This window comes from Brassica napus, chromosome A8, assembly GCF_020379485.1.
Source record: "Brassica napus cultivar Da-Ae chromosome A8, Da-Ae, whole genome shotgun sequence".
Taxonomy (NCBI): Eukaryota; Viridiplantae; Streptophyta; class Magnoliopsida; order Brassicales; family Brassicaceae; genus Brassica; species Brassica napus.
This window is the reverse complement of record NC_063441.1, coordinates 18,052,376-18,064,942: the sequence shown is the minus strand read 5'-3', so window position 1 is coordinate 18,064,942 and position 12,567 is coordinate 18,052,376. Positions and strand designations below refer to the sequence as shown.

Here is a 12,567-nt window from a genome sequence, read left to right as displayed (position 1 = left end):
AAACTATAATTCTAAAACCTATAATTCGAAATAATAATAAAAAAATTATTATTCTTTTATTTAAATAATTATTTATATTTATGTATCTATAAAGCAAGTGTATAAAAGTGTTTTGCCTTTTTAATCAAGAAGGTATTTGTGTATATGCCAATTTAATTAGAGTAAACATGAATAATGATATAAACAGTGTGGTAAACTTGAAAGGGAAAATTACATGTTTACTACTTTCATGTTACCACTTTTTATTTTTACCACTACTAAGGAGATATTTTCAAAAATATTTTCTTCATTAAGTGGCAAAAGACGTTGATGCCCTTGTTATTTATATATATAATAAATTATTATTTAAATTAAAAAAAAAGTAAAATTTTTTTTATGTTTTCGAATTATACTTTTTCAAATTTGAACTTTTTTATAAATTTTTTTTTTGAACTTTTTTTTTCGAATTTTGTTTTATTTTTTTCAAATTTCTTTTTGAAAAACAAAAATTATGTTTGAAACTATTTTTTAAAAAATTTTATATATTTTTTAATTATTTATTTATATATTTATTAGAATCCTAAATTTCACATTCCAAAAACCCTATCCCATTCCTCACTCTAAACCCTAAGTCTAGATTAGTTAACTCTAAAGATATAATTATCTTTTACTCTTCATTAAAAGTGAGAATAAAAGTGATTAGTGTAAACATGAAAAATGATACTATGAATGTGATATTTGTGGCAATTTCCCAACTTGAAATTCTCCAATAGTTTTGATGAAAATTTAATTTTGTGTGAAATTACATTTAATATGATCTTTAATTTTTACTTTTGTAAACATTTTCTTTATGTAGTTGAGAAACGTATATAAAACAAAATTATATATATAATCTGAAATGAAAATTTAAAAAATGGAAATTAAGATGTGATCTGTAAGATTTACAACAACAAAATTTGTAAACGTGAAAACGCTACACAAATTTTTTTTTTTGACTTTTTAAATATATATAAATCGTTCCTATAATAAATATTTGTAATATCTTGTGGTATATTATATATCGTGCCATCCACGTTACCATGTTTATATATTTGTATTGAACCCTAAACAGAACCGATTTAAGTAAAAGGGGCATATAACTCTAGAAAGAAAGAATGAGGGATTTTAAGAAGAATCAGCCATGGATGAACAAGAAGAGAAGAAGACTAGAGAGATCCAGAGATGATAGATCACAACCAAACCATATTCCTCTTGATCTAACCTTGGAGATACTCTCAAGACTTCCTGCGAAATCGATCCTGAGATATCAATGCGTCTCGAAGCTGTGGTCTTCTTCTATCACTCTTCCTAGTTTTATCAACTCGTTCATGTCTCGGTCCACTTCACGATCGCCAACTCTTCTTGTCACCTTCTCATCAAGTTGGGGAGATTATGTTTTCTCGTTTCCTCAACACCAGATTCCTGACGGATCGACTTGTTCTTCATTCTACAGTTATCAAATAACGAACACAGATTGTGACTCTCCACGATCCCAGAGCGTCCAGGGACTGATTCTATTACCCGTGTTAAAAATTTGGAACCCAACCTTGAGACGGTTTTTAGCCTTACCACATCCCGGTAAACACATGTCGTCTCGAGACGGTTGGTCGTCTTATTTAGGATACGATTCATTGGAGGGTAAACACAAAGTACTTTGTGTATTAACTAATAAATATTCCGATCAGCCTCAGGTTCTTACACTGGGAGCTCAAGAATCATGGAGAATAATAACCAAAGGACGTTGCCCTATGCATTCCCCAACTAGTGAATATGGGCGATGCTTCAATGGGATTCTGTATTATACAGCTCGTCTTCGTGGTGCTGGTCATGATATCATAATGAGCTTTGATGTCAAATCTGAAAATTTCAATATTATAAAATTTCCGGAGGGTCGCTCTCGTAAGCTTCATATGATACCTTATGAAGGAAGGCTAGCCTTAGTTACTCATGATTATCATGTTGCTAAACTCTATAGTTTGAAAGATGCACATGGACACGAATGGACACGTGAATGCTTTGTTCTTCATTTACCATGTGAGAACCTACAGAGGGATTGTATACGTTTCAGGGGCATTACTGATGCTGGTGAGTTTATTTTTGCTCCATGTCGTTTCAAAGAAGCCTTTTATATTTTATATTTAGATCCGAGGAGAAGCAGTACTAGAGAAGTGTTTTTTGAAAGAAATATGGGTGAGTTTAGACGCCGTTGTGGACTTTCTAGCAGCCACACGCTCACTATGGATGTTTTCCCAAATCACATCGAGAGTCTCTTTTCTTTGTAGAGCCACCGCCTTCGGTTCTCAATGTTACTTTGTTTTTTTGTAGAGCACCGTCTTAGGTGCTTAATTAACGTTCTCCAGTGATTCTCTTTATGTTTTTGACTTTTTCGTGTGATCTTTTCTGAGAACATATATTGTGTACCTTGATGTTCTCCAATGTTACTCCAACAATGCTTCAATGATTCTTAAGTTATGTCCGTATTGAGACTTATCTTTTCCGTTCATTGAGGTCCGTATTATTCCAACAATGCGAAAACATAGGACACGTTTCGTGCAAAATTATATTCTGCCAACTTGCCAGGGCTGGGGCTACTTTTGCTTCAGCTATGGGCTGCCTTGGCAACAACCAACATCGAGCTTCATGTTTTAGCGGATAAGTCAAGAGATGCTGATGGTAAAGTTAAAGTCTTAAAAGCCGAAGTTAAAGGCTTAAAGCTACAGCTTTCTAAGTTGTACAATTGTTTTTTTTTTTGAATGAATGTTAGATTTATTCAAGAAAAAAAAACTTTTTTACAATGACTGGAACATAAGTTGAGTGTTTAGAGAGTTTCTTAAGGAATTGAAAAAGAAATAAAAGTTTATCTAACTAAAAACCATAGTTCCATAAAATTCCCATGGAACGCAAACTAGAGATGACAGCCTTGTCCACGTTTTTTATCAGAGTTGCAGGAGTGTTGGAGAGTTCTCCATGCCTTCTCCCATTCCTCTCTTTCCAAATAGTTGATAGTGTCGTCTGGAACACATACCTAAGCAGAAATAAGTGGGTCGAGTTCCAAGTCTGGTATGTTAGCGTTGAACAAGTGTTTATTGGCTTGTGTTTGACTTTTGCATATTCATTGATTTTACCGTCTAAATTAAGCATATACAGAAGAAAAAAAAACTTTATAGCATATATATAGAGAATCCATTTGGAGTATCGGTTCGGTTGCCCTCATTAGTAGATGAACTCTCTAGCGCCATCAGTTCTAACAACCACACAATCCGGCAACCATCTCGTTTCCTCTGCCTTTACATGCTTCTTCTTCTTCTTCTTTTTTGTGGTGAATGTTAATTATATTGCAAAAATGGTTTTAATCTTTTTGTAAGAATATGGATCAATTACATTCGCGTGCATCTTCTTCTCTTACGTACAATCCTTATGTTATCATATTCTCTTGTACATATCATCAACCAACAAGTCATCCCATTGTTTCCAGGAGATTTAGTTGCTAGCATATATATATATATATTTCTAACAAAAAGAAAATGTAAATCGTAAACGCACATCAAATGAGGAATTATCAAATACAATCACAGCAACAGTGGAGAAACATAAGCAAATCATATAGTTTCTTAGAGAATCAAACTAATCTCGACAGAGAATGAAAAATTGCAGATCACGAATCCGATTTTCTGCATCTTGTATCAACTTCTCACACTCAGTTAAGTGTATTAGCACTACCTTCTGTATAGTCGACTCAACAAAAGCTTTTATATTATCAGAGCCAGTCGATTCACAAAATCAAGTGAGCAAAACATTAGAATTAGCATATAATAATAAAAAATCAGAATAAACTGTCAAGAACAAGAAGAAATAAACTTTTTACCTTATTGAGATTGTATGTGCTTAGATGCATCAAAATCATATTTGACCAAGTGCTGATTAGAACACTTATGCTGGATTTTCATCAACCAACAAGTCATCCCATTATTTCCAAGAGATTTAGTCGCTAGCATCTATTATATACATGCAACAGTTCTAACAAAAAGATAATACAATTTCATTGAACGGGAAAGCAAAAGAAAAACATTGAAAAGCATTGAGCCAAAAAAGGCAATGCACTACAAAGACACCATCTCTATGTGATTTGGGAAAGACAATTCTCACAAATATTTTTTTTAAAGTTTTTGTCACAAAATAACTCTAGTAGAAAAAAATGATCAAAATAGTTCATTTTATTTTAAATTTTTTATTTTTTATATTTTTTATATTTTAAAATTTAAAATTCTAAACCCAAAATCTCACCCGTTAAGTCTTGATTAATTAACTATAGGGTAAAATGTATTTTTACCTTTTAATAAAATCTATTTTGGTTATTTTTTTCATTGAACACTATTTTTATGAAGATAAACTAAAAAATGTATCCTAGAAAATTTCTCTTTGGGAAAACATGCGTACAATTTCCATTGTAGTATATTTTATGTTGACTTAATTTTGGCTAATTCTTTGATTAAATTTATAATTTAATTGTCTTTTTTTCTTTGTATTATTTCTCAAAATACATTAAGAAAATATCTATCAAATTAAAACGTGGAGAGCATACATAAATATATACATGTAATTTCACAGTTAAATAATATTTTATTAAAAAAATAGATATTAAAACGATAAAATAACGAAAAATCAAATAACTTAATATATATATTAAAATTAATATACAATACATAAATTAATGTTATTAATATTTTAATTTAATTTCCTGTTTATTAATAATTTAAAATTTTAGATGTATAGTTTTATTTTTTCCTTTAAATATATATTTTCAAACAACATAAATAACCGGGTTTAGGAAGTGTAGGTTGAACCGGTTTGGGATTGAATTATACTTTCAAAGACAGCAAGGATTGTGTACTTTAAAACAACAAACGGCAAAAATGTCTATCTAGTACGCACGTGGTCGACAAGAAACAGAAGAAGAAAAGTCTTGCAACCTGCCGTGCGGATCTGAGAGACAAACAAAAAAAGAGACAAGACCAAGCCTTGAAGAGTATATCTTCTTGTATTAATCGTTAGACTAATAAATTAAATAAAAATAATAATTAAGAAAAAGGCGGAAAGTGTGAGGGAAAGATTGCATCGCTTCATAAACACATAGGGCACGCGATCCGCTGTAGAATCATCCCTCAAGTTTCGACCTTTTTTTTTCCTTTATTTCTTTTTAAAAAAAATAAGAAACAAAAGATTTAAATTAGAACAAGTGAAAAAGATATGAAGGAGGTTGAAATCGAGAGCCCTGTTGTTTTTCCTTTATCGATTTTACTATTATTATTGTTGTTCATTCTCATATATTATTCTTCTTTTATTTTCTTTTTTACGTTTTTTCGTGGGTTAATAAGTTAGTAATCTAAAGGGGGAGAGATAAGGGTGTGGAAAGCCCTAATTTTCGTTTGTGTTGTGTTGTGTTGTTTGTTCTTATCCTCTCTGATTGTTCTTGCGGCCGTGTTTCTGGTTCTCTCTCTCTCTCTCTCTTTGTGTGTTCAACCTTTTCCATGGAGATGGGTTCTGATGAAGAAGATCAGATCAAGAACGTTAACGTTGGTGATGTTAACAAGAATAAGAAGAAAAAGATTGATACTTTCAATAACAAAGACTCTCTTTCCTCCAAATCCAAGCGTCAGATGAAAACTCCCTTTCAACTCCAGACTCTGGAGGAAGTTTATGCAGGTTTGATTTTTATTTCATCTTTGTTAATGTTTGTTGTTGTTGAATTTGATTTTGATTTTGTTTCAAACAGAGGAAACGTATCCCTCGGAGGCGACGAGGGCTGAGCTGTCTGAGAAATTGGATTTGTCAGATAGACAGTTACAGATGTGGTTTTGCCACAGGAGGTTAAAGGACAAGAAGGATGGCCAGGCCAAGAAACCGGTTCAACCGGCTGCTACTCCTGCTTTGTCGTCGGTTAACGAGTTACCGGCTGCTGATGATAGATCTGGTTCGGGTGCTGGCTCAGGCTGCAGCCCTTATTCGGAGTCAAGGAGGAACTTTGAGAGTGGTAGCGGTAGCTCTCGAGATGAATACGAGACAATGGGGAAAGGTGGGTGCGAGCCACCACGGTTGTCTGTGATGGTTCGTAGAGCTGTTGTTTGCGTTGAGGCTCAGTTAGGGGAGCCATTGAGAGAGGACGGACCGGTTCTTGGAATGGAGTTTGATCAGTTGCCTCCTGGTGCGTTTGGAACACCCATAGGTACATTACTCTCTTTTTGCCAATCATAATGTCAATGTTGGTCTCTCTTTGCTTAAGATTGATCTATCTCATGTGAGTCTTTGCTTTTTCTTATTCTCTTTAACTTCTTTTTGTTCGTGGACAAAACTATTGTAGGAATGGAGAAGCACCAAGGTCATCTGTATGAGAGCAAAATGTATGAGCCACATGATGTCCGACCTCGAAGAGTTAGTTTTCTGACTAAAACATATAGCCTCTATTTAATTTCTTTGTTCTTGTATGAGTTTTATGGTATGAGTTTTTGAGAGTTCTCATTGCATATAGAGTGGTCCTATTAGTCTCATGGGAGTTATGATTCTGTGGTCACTGTTAGATGCATCTCTCTTGTTATCCATATCCTCTTTCTTGCGCGTTCATTAAATGACATTTTCATATTATTTTAATTTTACTACTTTGCTGAACTTATTTGCTTTTGTTTATTATAGTCTGCTGCCCGTTCTTTCCATGAGCAACCATCACTGGATGATCCGTCTTCCTACACACCTGAGATTAATGGGCGGTACTCTGAGAGTCATGCGCGTGGTATGGACTATGAAACTTCACGGTCCAAGAGTTCATCATATATGCATGGGAATGGACCTCCACCCAGGTCCTATGGTACCCATGGAAATGCATCTTTGAATGGTTCTACTTCTCAACAAGACATGTCTAGCCCCATTGTCCCATCAGCTCATGGTGATAGCTTCCTGCTGGAGAGAAAGGTAGCTGGCCCAACTTTTACTTCTTCCCTTTTTTAAACAAGATGTGTGTTTTTATTGTAATGTTATTATTGTTTGTTAACATTCATAGGTAAACGATGGTAGAGTCGGAAGAGGGAGTGGACAAAAAGATCCAGAGAAACTAGAAATTCAGAGGAAAAAGGTATCTTATTATCTTTTATTGGTATCCTCTGTAAAACATGTTGATGAGTTGAGAGTTTTGTGTCCTCAGTATGAAGAACGCATGAGAAAGGAGATGGAAAGGCATGAGCGTGAGAGGCGCAAAGAAGAAGAGAGGTTGATGCGTGAAAGAATAAAAGAAGAGGAGAAGTTACAGCGTGAGCAGCGACGTGAAATGGAAAGGAGAGAAAAGTTTCTACAGAGAGAAAACGAACGAGTAAGTTCTGAAAACACTATACACTTTTTAGTATTTTAGAAACTAGACTCATCTTTGTGTTTGAATGTTAAAAGGCGGAGAAACAGAAGCAAAAAGATGAGATTCGCCGGGAGAGAGATGCTATAAGACGCAAGATTGCCATTGAGAAGGCAACTGCGCGTAGAATTGCTAGAGAGTCTATGGATCTAATCGAAGATGAGCAGCTAGAGCTGATGGACTTGGCTGCTGCTAGCAAAGGCTTGCCCTCGGTGTTGCAGCTTGATCATGATACGTTGCAAAACCTTGAACTGTATAGAGGTATGAAATTGACCATGAGTTCTTTCTTGATCTTGCAACTTATCATAGCTATTTCTACTTTTACAGATTCTCTGAGCGCATTTCCACCAAAGGCTTTGCAACTGAAGATGCCGTTTACAATTTCTCCATGGAAGGATTCCGAGGAAAATGTTGGGAACCTTCTAATGGTATGATCTTGAAATTAGTACCATCAAAGTAACTTTGGATCAGAACAATGAGACCGATTTGGAATCAAGTTGGATTGTTTTTTCACGTTTTGCGCACTCTTTTGCAACTTCAAAGTTCTAATATTATGGTTGTTTTTCAGGTTTGGAGATTCTTAATATCATTTTCAGATGTTCTAGACCTATGGCCTTTTACCCTGGACGAGTTTATTCAGGCTTTTCATGACTATGTAAGTCTCTCTTTAATACTCAATCTGAGATCCCCTTGTTTTCTCGTGTTCTATAGTTGTTTATTTCATTCCATTGTTCTTGCTCTATATTTGATATATATATTATATATCCTATTGTAGGACTCAAGATTGCTGGGGGAGATACATATCACTCTTCTGAGATCAATAATACGAGATATTGAAGATGTTGCTAGAACACCTTATAGTGGAATTGGAAATAACCAATATACTACAGCCAATCCTGAGGGTGGTCACCCCCAGATTGTTGAAGGGGTATGCTAATGTCCTTTTCTCCTTTAAGGTTGATTCAGTGAGGCTTCATCTTTCCTAATATTCCTTCCTCTACAGGCTTATGCATGGGGCTTTGACATTCGTAGTTGGAAAAATCATTTGAACCCACTAACATGGCCTGAGATACTGCGCCAATTGGCACTCTCCAGTGGATTTGGGCCTAAGCTGAAGAACAAAAGTTCCCATGTGACACAAACTGCTCACAAGGATGAGGTACTTATTCCCATTTGTGTGTTGTCAGAGGTTTTAATTTTTATTTAGGCATTGATATGGTTAACTTGTGTGTGCAGGCTAAAGGCTGTGAAGATAACATTTCTACTATTCGCAGTGGTTCAGCAGCTGAAAGTGCTTTTGCATCAATGCTGGAGAAAGGGTTGCTGGCTCCACGCAAGTCGAGGCATCGGTTGACACCTGGAACTGTCAAATTTGCAGCCTTACATGTTCTGTCTCTGGAGGGAAGCAAGGGACTAACACTAATAGAACTTGCCGACAAGATTCAGGTATACATCTATAATCTATATATGTTACTTAGTTGAAATATTTCATTTACTTAGTTTTTTTATGGTTTCTAATGGAAGAAATCTGGACTTCGAGACCTGTCAACAAGCAAGACGCCAGAGGCTTCTATCTCAGTTGCATTGACAAGAGATGTGAAGCTTTTCGAAAGAATAGCCCCTTGTACTTACTGTGTACGAGCTCCTTACGTGAAGGACCCTGCGGATGGAGATGCAATACTCGCTGAAGCTAGGAAGAAGATAAAGGCATTCGAAAACGGATTGACAGGTCCAGAAGATTTGAATAATCTTGAAAGGGATGAAGACTTTGAATGTGATGTTGATGAGGATCCTGAGGTTGATGATCTAGCCACTCCGGCAAGAGCCTCAAATGGTTTGTCTGGAAAGGGAGAAGATGCTATGTTCTGTGATGTCAAAGCAGACGCAAAGAGCATTGTTCCACAATACCATAGTAAAGATTCAGCGGTTAGCTGCGTGGATGATAATAATGATGTCGTTGAAGATAGCAACAAGGGCCAATCATGGATTCAAGGTCTTACAGAAGGGGATTATTGTCATCTAAGTGTTGAAGAGCGCCTTGAGGCCCTTGTTACTTTAGTCGGCATTGTCAACGAAGGAAACTCCCTCAGAGCTAGTCTTGAGGATCGTATGGAGGCAGCAAACTCTCTTAAAAAGCAGATGTGGGCAGAAGCACAGTTAGATAACAGCTGCATGAGAGATGTACTTAAGCTTGACAGAGACCCTTCTCAACGTATGGATGAATCAAAGCCTATGGAAGCTGTTTCGAATGATCTTCATAAAGGCTTTAGTAACCAAGAGGCCACTCAAGAAAATTGTTCTTCAAAGAGATCACGCTCACAGTTAAAATCATATATAGGCGACAAAGCAGAAGAGGTGTATCCCTACCGGTCTTTGCCGCTTGGACAAGACCGGCGCCGCAACCGTTACTGGCATTTTGCTGCGTCAGCATCTAAGACTGATCCTTGCTCGGGGCTTATATTTGTTGAGCTACACGATGGCAAGTGGCGCCTCATTGATTCAGAAGAGGTAATATTAACACAACCTTGGCAGCTAAACAACATGTTGCTTGTATAGATGTGTTAACCATGTCTTGTCTGAATTTGTTTTGTAGGCTTTTGACTTTTTGGTTGCGTCACTGGATATGCGTGGGATTAGAGAATCCCATTTACGCATAATGTTACTGAAGATTGAGGGATCATTCAAAGAAAATGCTTATAAGGCAAAGAGTGTTGTGAATCATTCTCCTGCAGATTCTGTGAGCCCATCCAGTGCTATTTTTGGGTCTAATTCGGATTCAATGGAAGCTTCAACTTCTATAAGAGTTGAGCTTGGGAGAAACGACAGGGAGAAGGAGAGTTTATCGAAACGGTTCCATGATTTCCAGAGATGGATGTGGACCGAGACGTACAGCTCGCTGCCTTCTTGTGCTAGGAAACACGGGAAGAAGAGATGTGAATTGTTAGCAACATGTGAAGTGTGTGTTGCCTCTTATCTATCTGAGTATACACACTGCACTTCTTGTCACCGGAGATTGAGTATGTTTGATAGTTCAGAGAGAAAGATATTAGATTCAGCTTTGACTGCATCTCCTCTTCCGTTTGGAGCCAGGTTGCTCAAAGCACTACTTGTTTTTCTTGAGGTAACGCTTCATTTAACTCTTGTCAACTTTTATTCTATAGTCATTTCTTTGGTACTAACTTTTGACAACTTCATTTATTGACAGGCATGTGTACCAGATGAAGCTCTTGAATCATTTTGGACAGAGGACAAAAGAAAAGATTGGGGGTTTAGATTGAATGCTTCATCATCACCTGAAGAGCTTTTGCAGGTAAGTACCATCTTTGTGTTTCTTTTTCCCTAAATTTAAACATAAATTTGTTTTAAAACTCAGCTCATCTTCCTTTTCTGTTTTTTTTTTTACAGGTCTTGACTTCTTTAGATAGTGCAATCAAGAAAGAGTCTTTATCATCCAGTTTTGTATCGGCAAAGGAGCTCTCGGGAGCTGCTGATGATTCAGGATCAGTGGACGTTTTCCCATGGATACCAAAGACAATATCAGCGGTTGCTTTGAGACTTTTAGACCTTGATGCATTCATTATTTACGTGAAGCCAGAGAAACCTGAGCTAATATCAGAAGATGACAAGGAGCAGATTGTAAGTTTTATAGATTATTTAGTGAAGATTGTTTCTTTGTTACTCATTTGGAAGTTATTTAATTGCAGAGCCTTTTCCCTGGAAAGTCTCTTATAAAAGGCAAAGGAGCCAAAGAGCAAGAAGACCAAGATGAGGTTATTGTTTCAAACTCGGGTAAAAAAAGTAAGAAACGACGAGTAAGGTTTGGTCGTGTATCAAACAGAAATGTGAAGAGGAAGAAAGTGCAAGAGAGTCCAGACAGATTTGTGGCTGGTAGGAGCGATGTTTCAGTGGATAGGAACTTAGGGAGCGTTGCGTTGAACCATCATCAAGTCCCTGGAAGAGGAAAGAGGACGGTTAGAAAAAGACCTGAGAGGAACGATAAGGACAATTACCGCTTAGTCAGCAGAATGGCTGACATTGTTAGGCCTAATAGCGAAGATGTTGAAGAGGAGGAAGAAGATGAACAAACATTCAGAGACATTAATGAAGATTGGGCAAGTGAAACTCCTAGAGAGATGGAGGTGATGACGCCTATGCAAGTGGATGATGAAAGTGACAACAGTGTAGGAGTTGAATCAGAGGATGATGATGAGGGTCAGTTTGTGGTTTATGATCAGAGGAACAAGTGGGGACTAGATTGGAATAGTAACCCAAATGAAGCAATGGAGGATGATGAGGAAGTTGTTGGGGTTGAGCAGGTTGAAAGAGAAGATGTTGCAGAAATGAGTGAGAGCTCTGAAGATGATGATGCACCTGCTAATAATGCAGCAGCAAATAATTATGAAAGTGGATCAGAGGATTACAGCAGCAGTGATTCATGAACTGAGGTGTAGCATGTGGAGAGGGAAGAAGATTACATTCGTGAAGACATGTTTTATATCTATAGGGAGAAAAGAAAGTGATAGTTCAGAATAGGTTCTCTCACCTAAGAGAAGATTAATTATAAGAATATTTCTGATTAGTTTGGTGAAGTCAATCCAAGGCATATATGTAGCAAGTGCCATTGTTATCATAAAAATTACAACTTCATTGTTTTGTTAAATATAAGTTAAATGATTCTTCTGTCAAAGCTCCAAGGCTTAAGGATCTCTCTTTCGTCTCTGCTTCTGGTTTTAGAAAGATCTCTAGGAAAATAAAAATGATTTCGACTCTCTTTCTTGCATATGAGAATCACTTGTCCTAGGGATTCAGGTAGAATCTCAGCATTAAATGTCAAAAAGGTACTAATATGCCAAAGAGACTTGAAAAAGAGAGTGCGTGTTTTTTCTCAAATCATTGTCATGATTTTCCGCAATCGCATGAATATCTTCTGCTTCGTTGTCTTTAAAGAAGAACCTCTCTTGAAATTTTGTAAAGATGATTACAGTTTACATTAGTTTGTGTTTGTTTATGTAGTAGTTATTATGAAGTTCACCACTTTTGTAGATGCTTAGATGGTCCAAGCCTCCAAGTTAGACCACCTTTTGTTACGTGGTGATCTTTATTTAATGAGCCCCGTCTTTTTCATTATAATTTTACTGTTACAATAGAAAAGAATA

General features: G+C 36.3%; 2 protein-coding genes across 2 annotated transcripts; both read left to right on the top strand.

The window, feature by feature from the left end:
• Positions 1 to 1,033: 1,033 nt before the first annotated feature.
• LOC106359166 (putative F-box protein At1g50870) lies at positions 1,034 to 2,508 on the top strand. Its single transcript, XM_022690163.2, has one exon. The coding sequence runs from the start codon at positions 1,134 to 1,136 to the stop codon at positions 2,298 to 2,300; it is 1,167 nt and encodes a 388-aa protein (XP_022545884.1). The 5' UTR covers positions 1,034 to 1,133; the 3' UTR covers positions 2,301 to 2,508.
• A 2,627-nt stretch (positions 2,509 to 5,135) lies between these two features.
• Positions 5,136 to 12,098, top strand: LOC106361685 (homeobox-DDT domain protein RLT1-like). The gene is made up of 17 exons (XM_013801484.3): positions 5,136 to 5,721; positions 5,792 to 6,241; positions 6,377 to 6,447; positions 6,706 to 6,981; positions 7,070 to 7,141; positions 7,211 to 7,375; positions 7,450 to 7,672; positions 7,739 to 7,839; positions 7,980 to 8,066; positions 8,187 to 8,339; positions 8,415 to 8,570; positions 8,648 to 8,857; positions 8,936 to 9,919; positions 10,005 to 10,532; positions 10,617 to 10,721; positions 10,817 to 11,047; positions 11,116 to 12,098. The coding sequence occupies exons 1-17, from the start codon at positions 5,547 to 5,549 to the stop codon at positions 11,848 to 11,850; spliced, it is 4,722 nt and encodes a 1,573-aa protein (XP_013656938.1). The 5' UTR covers positions 5,136 to 5,546; the 3' UTR covers positions 11,851 to 12,098.
• The last annotated feature ends 469 nt before the right edge of the window (positions 12,099 to 12,567 follow it).